Here is a 16,008-nt window from a genome sequence, read left to right on the forward strand (position 1 = left end):
TCTTACAGAACAATAATATTCCATAACATTCATATACCATAGTTTACCCAACCATTCTCCAATTGATGGACATCCATTCATCTTCCAGCTTCTAGCCACTATGAAAAGGGCTGCCACAAACATTTTGGCACATACAGGACCCTTTCCCTTCTCTAGTAGTTCCTTGGGGTATAAGCCCAGTAGTAGTATGGCTGGGTCAAAGGGTATGCACATTTTGATAACTTTTTGGGCATAATTCCAGATTGCTCTCCAGAATGGTTGGATTCTTTCACAACTCCACCAACAATGCATCAGTGTCCCAGTTTTCCCACAGCCCCTCCAACATTCATCGTTATTTGTTCCTGTCATCTTAGCCAATCTGACAGGTGTGTAATGATACCTCAGAGTTGTCTTAATTTGCATTTCTCTGATCAATAGTGATTTGGAACACTCTTTCATATGAGTGGAAATAGTTTTAATTTCATCATCTGAAAATTGTCTGTTCATATCCTTTGACCATTTATCAATTGGAGAATGGCTTGATTTCTTATAAATTAAAGTCAATTCTCTGTATATTTTGGAGATGAGGCCTTTATCAGAACCTTTAACTGTAAAAATTTTTTCCCAATTTGTTACTTCCCTTCTAATCTTGTTTGCATTAGTTTTGTTTGTGCAGAAACTTTTTAATTTGGTGTAATCAAAATGTTCTATTTTGTGATCAATAATGGTCTCTAGTTCTCCCTTGGACACAAACTCCTTCCTCCTCCACAAGTCTGAGAGGTAAACCATCCCATGTTCCTCCAATTTATTTATGATTTCGTTCTTTATGCCTAAATCTTGGACCCATTTTGATCTTATCTTAGTATGTGGTGTTAAATGTGGGTCCATGCCTAGTTTCTGCCATACTAATTTCCAGTTTTCCCAGCAGTTTTTGTCAAATAATGAATTCTTATCCCAAAATTTGGGATCTTTGGGTTTGTCAAAGATTAGATTGCTATTTTTATTCACTATCTTGTCCTGTGAACCTAACCTATGCCACTGATCAACTAGTCTATTTCTTAGCCAATACCAAATGGTTTTGGTGACTGTTGCTTTATAATATAGCTTTAAATCAGGTACACTTAGACCACCTTCCTCTGACTTTTTTTTCATTAGTTCCCTTGCAATTCTCGACCTTTTATTCTTCCATATGAATTTTGTTGTTATTTTTTCTAGGTCATTAAAATAGTTTCTTGGGAGTCTGATTGGTATAGCACTAAATAAATAGATTAGTTTGGGGAGTATTGTCATCTTTATTATATTCGCTCGGCCTATCCAAGAACACTGAATGTCTTTCCAATTATTTAAATCTGACTTTATTTTTGTGGCAAGTGTTTTGTAATTTTGCTCATATAATTCCTGACTCTCCTTTGGTAGATATATTCCCAAATATTTGATACTATCGACTGTTATTTTGAATGGAATTTCTCTTTGTATCTCTTGCTGTTGGATTGTGTTGGTAATGTATAAAAATCCTGAGGATTTATGTGGATTTATTTTGTATCCTGCGACTTTGCTAAAATTCTGAATTATTTCTAATAGCTTTTTAGCAGAGTCTTTGGGGTTCTCTAAGTATACCATCATGTCATCTGCGAAAAGTGACAATTTGATTTCTTCATTTCCTACTCTAATTCCTTGGATCTCTTTCTCGGCTCTTATTGCCAAGGCTAGAGTTTCTAGTACTATATTGAATAGTAATGGTGATAGTGGGCAACCTTGTTTCACTCCTGATCTTACAGGGAAAGGTTCTAGTTTATCACCATTACATATGATGTTTACTGAAGGTTTTAAATATATGCTCCTTATTATTTTAAGGAATAGTCCATTTATTCCTATACTCTCAAGCGTTTTTAGTAGCAATGGATGTTGGATTTTATCAAATGCCTTTTCTGCATCTATTGAGATGATCATATGGTTTTTATTAATTTGATTATTAATATGGTCAATTATACTAATAGTTTTCCTAATATTAAACCAGCCCTGCATTCCTGGTATAAATCCCACTTGGTCATAGTGTATTATCCTGGGGATGATTTTCTGAAGTCTATTTGCTAATATCTTATTTAAGATTTTAGCATCAATATTCATTAAGGAAATTGGTCTATAGTTTTCTTTCTCAGTTTTCGATCTACCTGGTTTAGGTATCAGTACCATGTCTGTGTCATAGAAGGAATTTGGTAGGACTCCTTCAATCCCTATTTTTTCAAATAGTTTATATAGCATTGGAGTTAGTTGTTCTTTAAATGTTTGGTAGAATTCACCTGTAAATCCATCTGGTCCTGGGGACTTTTTCTTAGGAAGTTGGTTAATAGCTTGGTCTATTTCTTTTTCTGAGATGGGACTATTTAGACTACTTACTTCTTCCTCTGTTAATCTGGGCAACCTATATTTTTGAAGGTATTCTTCCATTTCATTTAAGTTATCGAATTTATCGGCATAAAGTTGAGCAAAGTAGCTCCTAACTATTGTTCTAATTTCCTCTTCATTAGTGGTGAGTTCACCCTTTTCATTTTCAAGACTATCAATTTGCTTTTTCTCGTTCCTTTTTTTAATCAGGTTTACTAAGGGTTTGTCTATTTTGTTGGTTTTTTCATAAAACCAACTCTTAGTTTTATTAATTAATTCAATAGTTTTTTTACTTTCAATTTTATTAATCTCACCTTTTATTTTTTGAATTTCAAGTTTTGTGTTTGTCTGGGGGTTTTTAATTTGTTCCTTTTCTAGCAATTTTAGTTGTAAACCCAATTCGTTGGCCCTCTCTTTCTCTATTTTATGCAGGTAGGCCTGTAGAGATATAAAACTTCCCCTAATTACTGCTTTGGCTGTATCCCACACATTTTGGTATGATGTCTCATTATTGTCATTTTCTTGGGTGAAGTTATTAATTATGTCTATGATTTGCTGTTTTACCCAATCATTCTTTAGTATAAGATTATTTAGTTTCCAATTATTTTTTGGTCTATTTTCCCCTGGCTTTTTATTAAATGTTATTTTGATTGCATTATGGTCTGAAAAGGATGCATTTACTATTTCTGCCTTACTGCATTTGATTTTGAGGTTTTTATGCCCTAGTATATGATCAATTTTTGTATAGGTTCCATGAACTGCTGAGAAGAAAGTATATTCCTTTCTGTCTCCATTTAGCTTTCGCCAAAGATCTATCATATCAAACTTTTCTAGTATTCTATTTACCTCTTTGACTTCTTTCTTATTTATTTTGTGGTTTGATTTATCTAATTCTGAGAGTGCAAGGTTGAGATCTCCCGCTATTATAGTTTTGCTATCTATTTCCTCTTGCAGCTCTCTTAATTTCTCTTTTAAGAATTTAGATGCTGCACCACTTGGTGCATACATGTTTAATATTGATACTGCTTCACTATTGATGCTTCCCTTTAGCAGGATATAATGCCCTTCCTTATCTCTTTTAATTAGATCAATTTTTGTTTTTGCTTGATCTGAGATGAGGATGGCTACTCCTGCTTTTTTGGTTTTGCCTGAAGCATAATAGATTCTGCTCCACCCTTTTACTTTTAGTTTGAATGTCTCATCCTGTTTCAGGTGTGTTTCCTGTAAACAACATATAGTAGGATTCTGACTTTTAATCCAGTCTGCTAACTGCTTCCTCTTTATGAGGCAGTTTGCCCCATTCACATTTATGGTTAGAAGGACTAATTCTATATTGCTTGCCATCCTATTAACCCCTGCTTATGCTTTTCCCCTTTCCTTCCCTTTTACCCTCCTATCCAGTATTAAACTGGTAAACACCACTTGCTTTTCACAGCCCTCCCTTTTTAGGATCCCTCCCCCACCTTAAAGATCCTCCCCTTATTTTACCCCTTTTCCTCGAAATTACTGTATTCCCTTCCCCTTAGCTTACTCCTTCCCTTTCACTTTTCAATGAAGTGGAAGAAGTTTCACCATAAATCGAATATGTCTATTGATACACGCTATGTTCATCTCCCTCCTTTCTTTCTCTCAGATATAATAGGTTACCTTTGCCTCTTCATGAGATGTAGTACCACCACTTTACACTTTTTTATGATATAATCTCCTTTCCACCTCTAGTTTCTAAGACAAATTGTACATATGTTCTTTACATATTTTTTTGACAGAAGTATAGTTCTCAAGATTTCTTTTTACCTTTTTTAGAAGTCTCTTGAGTTCTGTATTTGAAGATCAAACCTCTTATGTAGGTCTGGTTTTTTCATCAAAAATAGATGGAATTCATTTATTTCGTTAAATGTCCATCTTCTTCCCTGGAAAACGATGCTCATTCTCGCTGGGTAAGTTATTCTTGGCTGCATACCAAGTTCCTTAGCCTTTCGGAATATCATGTTCCAGGCCCTGCGTTCTTTTAATGTGGATGCTGCTAGATCCTGTGTTATCCTTATTGTGGATCCTCCATATCTGAATTGTTTTTTTCTAGCAGCTTCCAATATCTTTTCCTTTGTCTGATGGTTCTTGAACTTGGCCACTATATTTCTTGGCGTTTTGATTTTAGGGTCCCTTTCAGTAGGTGATCGATGAATTTTCTCAATGTCTATTTTACCCTCTGTTTCCAAAACGTCTGGGCAGTTCTCTTTGATAATTTCCTCGAAAATGGTGTCCAAGCTCTTTTTTTCCTCCCATTTTTCAGGGAGTCCGATTATTCTCAAATTGTCTCTCCTGGATCTGTTTTCCAGGTCTGTTGTCTTTCTGGTAAGGTACTTGACAGTCTTTTCAATTGTTTCATTTCTCTGGTTTTGCTTGACTCCCTCTTGGTTTCTCCTTGAGTCATTCATTTCTACTTGTTCCAGTCTAATTTTCAATGATGTATTTTCTTCACTCACTTTTTTTATATCTCTTTGTAATTGTCCAATTGAGTTTTTATCCTCTATGGAATTTTTTTCCATTTTATCCATTTTATTTTTTTAGAGAGCTGATTTCTTTTTCCAGCTCTCTAATCCTGTTTTCCTTGGAGTTGTTTATCTTTTCCAGCTCACTAATCCTGTTTTCCTTGGAGTTGTTTACCTTTTCCAGCTCACTAATCTTGTTTCTCAATGATTTGATTTCTTTATCCACTCTGTCTTTGAATGCATGGGATGACTTCTCCAGGCTCTCTTGCCAAGCTTCCCTTTCCTTTTCCCATTTCTCTTCCAGCTCTCTTGTGAGAGCCTTTTTGATTTCCTCTATGAGGTTCTTTTGTATTGAGGAGCAGCTTATATCCCTCCCAGGGGATACATCTGGGGACAATCTGTTCCTAGTCTCCTCAGCATTTGAAGTCTGCTCCCTCTCCACACAGAAACTGTCAATGGTTAGAGCCCTTTTGAATTTTTTGTTCATTTTGTCAGAGTAGGAATCAAAGAAAACAAACTGACAAGAGAAACAATTGGTCTGTTTTGCGGGGGATAGGGCTGGATGGTATTAATGGGCTTCCTCTACAGACTGGGGGTAGGGCAGCAGAGAGCCACTAACAGAACAGCAATGACTGTACTGAGTCTGCGCTCTGAGGCTCCGAGAACGCACTGAGTCAGTCCAGGTGGGGGTTGGGGGTGGCTGGGCTCTGATAGATGCTGGCTTTCTGGGGTTTTAATCTTCACCTCCGGTGTTTACACCTTCTCCACTGATCCTGGCTTGCTGCCAAGATGGAGTATCCACACTGGGGCAAAAGCCCTTTCGCAGAAACGGCAGAGATCACACCCCTCCCCCTCCGGTCTGAGCTGTGTGAGCTGCCTGTCTTGCTCTGGCTGTCTGCCCTCAGTCTGCGCCCAGTCTGATTGACCCTCCCCCGAACAAACACAGACCTTTTCTGGCGACTTTCAAGGATGTCTTCTCTTGGTGATAATTTGTGGATGTCTTTCTGGGTCAAGCATTAAGTCAGAGGCTTGTCATGAAGTAAGTTCTGAGAGAAAACGAGGAGCTCAAGCAGCTGTCTGCCTCCACGCCGCCATCTTGGCCTGAAGTCGTGATGAATCTCTTGATATGAACTTGGCTGTTCCTCCAAGAACTAAAAATTTTCAGACATGGAGTGTAATGTACTGTTGTCTCCAGAAGCTGTTGATCGCTCGGAACACCAGTTTTAACATGTGCAGTTTAGGAAGATATCTGAATTATCTTCTTAGCTTAATAACATTGAAGGGAATGGAGAATAACAAATGTAAAAGGGAGTACTGGAAAAATGAGCACACAGCTGTGAATTGGGCAAACTATTCTGGAAAGTAATGTGAAAATATTCTCTTAAAGTTGATAAGTTAATCATATCTTTCAATTCAGTGATACCATAACTACTCTTGTGCTTCAAAGAATTCCAAGACAGGGACGAGAGACCCATATATGTAAACAATGTTTATGGCAACTTTTTAAACTAGATACCATCTATGCACTTATTTGCTGTGTAATTATTTAATAACTCATTTAACTTCTCTAGAGCTCAGTTCTTCATCTGTAAAATGGAATTAATAATAGTACTTACCCTAGAGGATAGTTGTTGGGAAAATGATCATAAAAACTATTATTTATATAGTGCTTTAAGGTTTGCAAAGCACTTTACAAATATTATGTCATTTGATCCTCACAACAACTCTGGGAAGTAGGTGCTATTATTATTCCTATTTTTATAGATGAGGACACTGAGGCAAAACAGACAGTTTAAGTGATTTGCCCGGAGTTACACAGTTACTAAGTGTCTGAGGAAAGATTTAAACTGAAGTTTTCCTGATTCCAAGTCCATCACTCTATCCACTGTACTTAAATAACATATAAATGCCAGTGATGATGCTGATAACAATGCGCTCACCGAAAGTCAAACTTTTGTGATATTGAGTCACACACACTGATTACAAAAAGGCAAATGGTGCATGATCCTCCACTTGAATTTTTGTTCTTTTGTTCACAGACGGTGCAAGCAGCCTTGGATAAAGCCAGAGAAGGACGGACATGTATTGTCATTGCCCACCGCCTGTCCACCATTCAGAATTCAGATATCATAGCTGTTGTGTCACAAGGTGTGGTGATAGAAAAAGGAACTCACAGTGAACTGATGGCCCAAAAAGGAGTATATTACAAACTAGTCACCACAGGAGCACCCATTAGTTGACTTTCTTCAAGAACTTTGTACATCTGAAATATAGGTTGTTTCTCAATATCTATCATATAGTCTTTTGAAAAGAAACCACAAAGATCACTGAATCACAAAATCTGAGAGTTGGAAGAGATTTTAGTGGCCTTCTGTTCCAACCCATACACAAAAGGAATCATTTTTCTCTTCTCAAAACTAAATATTCCCAGCTCCTTCAATCAATCCTCCTATGATGGTATGAAGCAAAAAAAAAAAAAAAAAAAGTTATATCAAATACATGCACACACACGTATGCATGTGTATAGACACATATATGTACACACATGTACACATATATTCCAATCATGAAGGCTCCAAGCTATAGATTTAAAGTGTAGAAATAGTATTTATCTGAATGATTGCTTTTCAACCTCTACCTAACTGTGCACCCTCAGTGGAGATTTTGTTATCACTACATAGAAAGATATTTGAAAAAGTTTATGCCTTTAGGGAATCTGTGGTTTAAAAAATGGAGGGAAGGAAGAAACTGTGAAAAGCAGGAATAGCCTAGAGAAATTATGGCAGAGTCAGCTTGCATAAGTGGTGACTGACCAAAGCTGGTGTCCTCCACACTGCCAGAATATTTTCCCTTTATTACATAACATTATGTGAAATTCCACCAATCAGTAGTTTGTCCAAGTCTCCTTTACCAAAGATGTAGTTATCCTTGGGAGATGCAGGGGTCTATCAGACCTGGGTTGATGTGCTTAAATTCAAACAGAGTACTTTCCTATCCACACCTAGACAAGAGAAAACTGAAGCACTAACTGCATGGTCCAAAGGAAAGACTATTATCTCTAGAATTAGAGAATCTGGGTTCAAATCTTGATTCATGCTCACTATCTATGTGATCTTGGGCAAGTCACCTAAACTCCTGAAACCTCACTTTTCTCATTTGTGTGGTAGGACTCAATGGTTTATGAGGTCTTTTCTGGCTCTAGATCTGCTGCTATGGTTGAGAGGAAAATAAGTAATTATAAATAATAGAGCTCTTGGAATGGGGTGGGGAGAGAACAGGTTTGGGTAGGCTATTTGGACAGGCAAATTTAAGTATAGGAATACTCAACATAGTGGGAATACTATATGGAAGAAGAGATGTACAAAAATAGTATTTTCTCTTTAGGGAAATGTATTCCAAATTCCAAGCCTCCAAATTCCAAATAAAGTTTTGGAATGCAACAGTATGTTTGGCACCTAGCCTAATGTTTTTTGAAAGACCTCTAGTGACCAGTTTCTGCCCACACTGCTCTCCATATATCTTTCACCCTTCTATCTATACAAGATCTTCCACTCTCCCCATCCCCTTCCTTTCTCTCATATCCCCATTTAGATTCTACCAATTACACAAAGCCTTCTCTTTATCTATTTCTCATAGTACCTTTCCTAGACCTCTGTTTTGCATTTATGTTTATCCTTGTTTCCCAATTTCTTGTGCAGATGTCTTTTCTTCTTTTAAATTGTTAGATCCTTGAGAGTAGATGCTATATCATATCTACTTTTATATCTCCAGGGCTTTATACATGGTAGGTGCTTAATATTCAAGTCCCCAAGTCCCCATTATAAAATGTCAAAATGTTTCCTCAGTCACAGTGCAATGAAAGTGCTGCTTGTTTAGTTGTAATCTAAAGAGAACTCATGGTAAATACAACATTGCAAGTCATTTAGGGACTAGAAGTCATGAGATTCATTATAATAACCATTGTCAGAGCTGCTAAAATTATAGCACATTAAGTATACTAGATTTAGTTGCTTCTAGTGGATCTTAACAAAATCTCAAAGAAAAATTTATGTGGTGTAAGTATAATCTAAATACCATCCTGTAATATGCAAATTTCTCCTTACGCATATATTAGTGGGGCATTTTAGGAAGTATACCAACTATCAAGACTTGAGTATAAATTAGCCTCTGGGGAGGTAATTATAAACTAGCTGGCATTACAATGGCATGGAACTTCAGTGAGTAACTAACTTATTGTTCTATTGCCAGTGATTTGGCACATTTTCTAACTCAGACCAATGTAAACTGAAATCTAGCCATTTCACAAGTTTGTGCTACAGAAGAATTTGTAGATTTTCTTTTTGATCCTTAGTAATATTAACCTTTATCACCTCACACATAGATTTATCCTCCATTCGGTGACAAAAGTAATTTTCCTAAACCACAGTTCTGATTATGTCATCAGCCACCCTAATCTTACCCCAAGTTGCCTGTAAGATGAAATCTAAAATCCTCTTCTTGATGTTCAAAGCCCTTCATAACTTAGACTGCACCCCCAACACAAATGCCTTTTCAGTCTTCTCACACTTTACTTCCCACCAAAAACTCTTCCATACAGAGACACTCCCTTACTGGTCCTCAGACAAGACCCCTCTATCTCTTGGCTCCAGGGATGTTCTCTAAATGCTTTGGACTGCTCTCCTTCCTCATCTCTGCCTCCTAGCTTCCCTGGCTTCCTTTAAATCACAATTGAATTCCCATCTTCTACAGGAAGCTTTTCCTAACCCCTTTTAATTCTAGCTCTTTCCTTTTAAAAGATGTTTCCTATTTTCCCCATATATCATTTGTTTGTCCATACTTGTTTGCTTCTCTCCACATTGGATTCTAAATTCCTTGAAGACAGAGATTGTCTTTTATCTCTTTTCATATTCTCCAGTACTGAGACTGACACATAATAGGAGTTCAATAAATGTCCATTAAGTGACTGACTCTTAATACCCTAGTTCTTTTAAGGGAATTTTGCATCTCCCTGTTTTGTTGGAAGACTACTCAAGTAAAAATTCTTTCTTCTAATCAGTTCTGTTTTCCACATCCTTGTGGTTTAATCATGTCTAACCACTACTAGCAAAACAAAGACATTCCAGAACCCCACATTCCCCCCACACACAATGGCATATACCCAAAAAAAGCAATACTCAGGAAGGTTCTGTTCTACCTAAGGAGGTCTTAGGATTGAGTCAAACATCTGAGTATTTCCTGTGCCTTGAGAAAATGTTACTGGGTCTAGTGTTAAAGGAGCCTCATAACACCGTTAAGTGAATATGTTCAAGTCATTCCTTAAAAAAAATATCTTGCATTATTTCCAAAGTATTCTCTGTTGATGGAAGGTGATTTGATTTACCTCTCTTGACTCAGTCTTTTGCCTTTTTTTTTTAAGAAAGGAAATTGAACTTGGGATAATGATGACTTTTAAAGGAACATATACATGCTTTATCATCAATTTCATCCATATTGTCTTCCTGATGCATTTATATTTAAAAGGTTATCTTCATTTAACTAACAATATCACCATTTTCTATGGTATCAAGTATTTAGAGATAATTTTATTAAATCATAAAACTGAGGAATAAAAAGTATTTTAGGTTCAATAAGGAGAAAGTGACCTTTCATAAAAGAAAAAAAATATGTATTGATTTAAACTAAATATTCTCTAATTTGGAATGGAATCAATGTGGGAAGAAGTATTTGGCTGGATTTGTTAGGGAAAAAATACATCTTATTTGCCTTAGATAGAGGCTAACTTAGAGGTGGTTCTTTCTCTCTTTTGTCTATGGCTAATCAATTCTAATGTCAGATCTTGCCTCCTGCCTTCCATCTGACCTTGAGGATAGCAGTTGAGTGGCTCACTATACCTTGTTCCCATCTAGAATAGATGAGTTACCATGATTTGACTGGTAAATAGGCTTTTAAATCTCTTTTCCCATGTCAATGTAAATGGGTGGGGAAACTTCTGCATAAATACTCCACACACAAGGGACTCTATCCCCATGTAGGAATCTCACATTCTCATGAGGGAACGTGGACACTTAGAAACTTTTTGGATTGGCTCAGTCTTTCTGATCTGCTCTCATACTGGAGATCTAGGTCTACAAAGAATATATTTATACTCAAATTTCTCAAAGTTCCCAGTTGATGGGAAATATAGTCCCCTTATTTCTCTTTTTAGCGATTGAGCATCCACCAATGTATTTCTATTTATACAAGCCAGTCACTCACAATAATGAAACTTTAGAGCCTAAATACAATGATTTACTTAGGCAAAAAAGTTAGTAATATCACAGATATTCATATATTAAAGCTAACACATGAATAATATATCATAATCCACACATAAACATTGTTCATTCTTTCTCAGCAGTACACTCAGTATCTATGGGGAAGAGTAGGTGTACAATTAAAAAGAATCTGGCAGGGAAGCACATGAAGGAAGAGAAAGATGTGTCCAGGGCAGCCTCTAGCAATGGACTGCTCTATTTGGGAACACCTGTTTACCATGAAACCTCTTCTCTGCTAGTTACTTGTCTGCTGGTACTTTCCTAGGGCAAGTTCTTTTCTTTTGTGCACGCAATATAATGTAGCAATTATAAGCTTGTTCAATTTAGAAGCATTCTTATTTTTAGAAAATGCTACTTCTACTCCATACCAAAATAAGGTCAAAATAGATACATGATTTGGGCATAAAGGGTGATACCATAAGCAAATTATGAGAGCAAGGGATAATTTACCTAACATTTTTGGAGAAGGGAAGAATTTATGACCAAAGAAGAATTAGAAAATATTATAAAAGACAAAATGGACAACTTTTTACATTAAATTTAAAAAAGGTTTTGCACAAATAAAATAAACAGAAACAAGATTAAAAGGAGAGTAAAAAGCTGAGAAAAAATTTTACAGCCAGTGTTTCTGACAAAGGCCTCATTTCTAAAATATATGAAGAACTGTGTCAAATTTATAAGAATACAGGTCATGTCATTGTCAACTGATAAATGGTCAAAGGATATGAACTGGCAATTTTCAGATGATGACATTAAAGCCATCTATTGTCATATGAAAAAATTCCCTACATCACTCTTGATTAGATAAATGCAAATTAAAACAATTCTGATGTAGCACCTCATACCTTTCAGATTGGCTAAAATGACAAGAAAAGATAGTGACAAATATTACAGGGGATGTGGGAAAACTGGGGCACTAATACATTACTGGTAGAGTTGTGAAATGATCCAATTATTCTGGAGAGCAATTTTGAACGATGCCCAAAGGACTATCAAACTGTTCATACCCTTTGACCCAGCAGTGCCACTACTGGGTCTATATACCAAGTAAATCATAAAGGAGGGAGAAGGACCCCCATATGCAAAAATGTTTGTAGCAGTCCTTCGTGCATCAAAGAATTGGAAAATGAGCAGATGCCCATCAGTTGCGGAATGACTGACCAAGTTGTGCTTTATGAAGGTAATGGAATATAATTGTTCTATAAAAAAATGATGAACAAACTGATTTTAGAAAGACTGAAAAGATTTACAGGAACTGATATTAAGCAAAACAAGTAGAACCAGGAATACATTATACATAATAATAGCAAGAATGTGTTATGATCAACTATGAAAGGCTTATTTCTTCTCAGTGGATCACTGAACCACTGACAATCCCAACAGATTTTGGATAAAAAATGCCATCTGTATCCAGAAAAGGCAATATGGAGATTGAATATAATTCAATACATGCTATCTTCATTTATTTTTTTTTCTCTTCCATGGATTTTTCCCTTTTTGTTCTGATTTTTCTTTCCCAACAAGATTCATAAAGCAATATGTATTAAAAATAAATAAATAAAATTTAAAAAGAAAGAAAATGTTGCTTCTTAATTTGAATTGCAATGCCCTTTAAGTCAGAGCACTGCAAAGTTAATCAAACTTGCTGTCTGTAAGTACTATAGACCAACCTGGCCAGTCTGCTCCAGACTGTTATGTTGTTAAATCAAAATGGAACTTATAGCAAACAGCTCAAGTTGACTCTAAAGACAAATGAGTCTCGGCAGCTCTTAAAAAAATGTCTGAAATAAGTCAGCTCTTAAATAAAATATCAGCAGCAGTACCTGTCTTTCCTACTTTGGCTATTTCTTCTCAAACCAGAAGGGGTCAGCAAAGATCTGGCACTACTAAAAAGTTTCTTAAGCTCTTGGTGGCCCGGAAGAGCAATATTTGGGACTGATCCTCTTGTCTAATCAGGTTAAATTTTTCTTCAGTCAATCAGGAATCATATAGTTCAAAACTGTCAACCGACCATTGCTGCTGGCAGTCTCTGTAGCAAAAGCTAGTGGGAATTTTTTTTTTTTTTAACCCTCCTGCTGTTTCCTCAATCTTGACAGTCTCAGATTATACTTCCATTATCTTTCAATGGTTTAAATTAGTTTCCTGTTTCTCAATGACTCATCTTTTATTTTAAACTAGCAATTTACAAATTTCCTCCAAGAAATCAACTTTCTTTTTTTTATAAAAAGAAAACATCCTTCAATCTCCAAATAGTTGATGATTTTTCATAATGTTTAGTCTTGAAAATATATATTATGCAAAGAGAACTAAAGGACCAAAATGCCAAGTAAATCTAAATTCTCAACATAATCCATTGTCATTTTCTGCCCTTGAAACTGTCTGTTCATACCAAGTTTTTCATTTTAAAAAATTCTTTCTCTGGCCTCTCTAAGCTATCAAAATGTTGAGATACAAATGAAGTCTTCCTTCATCTTTCATGAAATGATCTGTCTTTATATTTATGGAATAATTTATTTTCAAGACTAAGCTGTTCAAATACCATTTGAAAATAATTTTTCAAACACATATTTCAGTAATTTTTACTTAAGTTTTTTTTTCTACTTTAAGGCATTAAAATATTCATCTATTAGAGTGACAATATCTTATTTTATATCAGTTGTTTCAAAGCTTTTTCTATACCTTTGTCCTCTTCAGCACTAAACAACCCTCAATGAAAGGGCAACAGATTATATCAAGATAATAATAGCTCACATCTATTTAGCATTTTAGATACATTATCTTATTTGACTCCCATAAAAACTTTGTAATTATTATCTACATTTTACAAAACTGTGAGTGGGAACTGAGACCCAGAAACTCAACATGATTTGAGAAGGATCACACAGCAGGCATATGCCTGGAAAAAGGAATTAAATCCTGATCTTTCTGTTGCCAAGCCTAGGGCTCAATTTGCCATGCCAAAGTGCTTCTCAGGATGCAAAGAACATAGAAGGAAACTCTTTTCTCATATTTAAACAATGGTTTCTCCTACTCATCTTTACTCCCAATAGTTCAAGCTCATTTTTTGCCCTTGACATATTAAATCTTCTTCCTGCTCCTTTTCTTTATTCCTTCAAAAGGAGTGTTCCCCATTAAAGCAGCCCTAAAATATACAGAAATTCCCACTAATCTGCTAGACTTCAATGTCACCTATCATTCAATTCATCTGAAAATTGTATTTAAATAGCAAAATTATACTAGCATTTGCATTCCAGTTGTCCAGAAGCCAAAAACACAATTGTTTTCAGGAAACTAAGAGAAGTTAAACTCTAGATCTTATTTTTTTAATTATTTAATACAGTATTCACATAATACGTGGATATTTTTAGTAAAAGCATGAAAATATGGAAAAGAAAAATAGTACTGCTTTGACTTTGGTTGGACACATAGACACATATGCATATAAAGTTAAAAGTATTACCACATCATCTCATAATTTTGGTCCTATGCTTTCTTATAGTAAAGGAATAAAATACATAAATTAAGAATCTTTTCATTAAATTTTTCATTGGTTTGCCAAGGATCTAGAGACTCATTAAACTAATCTTTGTACAAAATGGTAATAGATATATGAATATATAAATATAATATATTATGATATATGATAAAAATCATATTACAATGTATACTTTTATAACCTTATCCTAGCCAACCAACCCCCCAAAAAAGAGAAACAGGAAAATGATTTAAGCTAGAGACATATGATCAAAGGGGATAAAGTATTGATAGATAAGACATAAGAAGTAAGACAGGAGAAAATAAAAAAAATTAAATGTTAATTCTACTAGTATTTGAAAAGTTGTAGAATATTCAAAGGAGAACAATCATAATTGTGATCATACAAGTATTGGTTGACACTTGAGGGGTTAGCTGAGGAAAGACACAATAATTTAAAGTATTTGGAATGTGGTGAAGAGGAAATGGATTAGTTCTATTTGGCCCTGGAGGGCAGAATTAAGAATGAAGAGTGAAATTGCAAAGAAGAAAATTTATAGTTGATTAAGGGAAAAATTTCATAGGAATTATAGCTATATGAAAATAGGATGGATTGACTCAGGAAAGTAGTGGGTTCCCTGATTTGAGTTCTTCAAGGAAAGATTGTATGGATGACCATTTGAGAAGTACGTTATAGAATGTGTTTTTGCTTAGGTTTAGGTTGGATTAGATATTCTCTGAAATTCCTTTTCAGCTTAGATATTGTGTGAACCTGAATTTCCCATTATAGACTCTGCCTATCAGAAAATCCTCAAAAAAATTATCACCTGACCCATGTTTTGTAATTTTCTCAGTTATATTTAGGGATATTCTGATAAATGTTTAATAATTGATTCTCTTGGGGGGATGGGGAAGTGAACATAGCACATACTTTTAACCTTAAACTTCTTTGAACTGGTTCAAGCACACTCTTTGAAGTATTAGACAATATTTCCTGGGAATGCAGAACTCACCTACATTCCATATAGTTATAAGAGTTATGAGATGGGAAAGATGATAAATAAACTTGGTCAATATTTCTAAGTATACTTAGAAATCAAAATGCATACATACTACAAATAAACTGTGCTCACACTCCTTTTTCCTAATTTAACAAAATACTGAAAATTATCTAATGAATGCTTTCACCAGCACCTAGTATGTGAATATGCATGACACTACCTTAAACCATCCTCTAATTCAAATTTCTTTCACATTGTCCTCAATTAAATGCCCAATTAATCTAAATGAATGGAATGTAAATAAGACAAAGCACATGATCATCCTCTAATTAGCACTGGCCAGCATAGCATAGTAATATGTTCATT

The 16,008-nt window shown here is 35.3% G+C and overlaps 1 protein-coding gene across 1 annotated transcript in view; it reads left to right on the forward strand.

The window, feature by feature from the left end:
• ABCB11 (ATP binding cassette subfamily B member 11) overlaps positions 1–7,141 on the forward strand; it is a 126,179-nt gene extending 119,038 nt beyond the window's left edge. The window contains exon 28 of the mRNA XM_074302212.1: positions 6,893–7,141. Within this exon, the coding sequence (XP_074158313.1) occupies positions 6,893–7,093 (201 nt within the window). The 3' untranslated portion in view covers positions 7,094–7,141. The remainder of the gene's footprint in view (positions 1–6,892) is intronic.
• Positions 7,142–16,008: the final 8,867 nt, after the last annotated feature.

Source organism: Sminthopsis crassicaudata, chromosome 3, assembly GCF_048593235.1.
Source record: "Sminthopsis crassicaudata isolate SCR6 chromosome 3, ASM4859323v1, whole genome shotgun sequence".
NCBI classification, from domain to species: domain Eukaryota; kingdom Metazoa; phylum Chordata; class Mammalia; order Dasyuromorphia; family Dasyuridae; genus Sminthopsis; species Sminthopsis crassicaudata.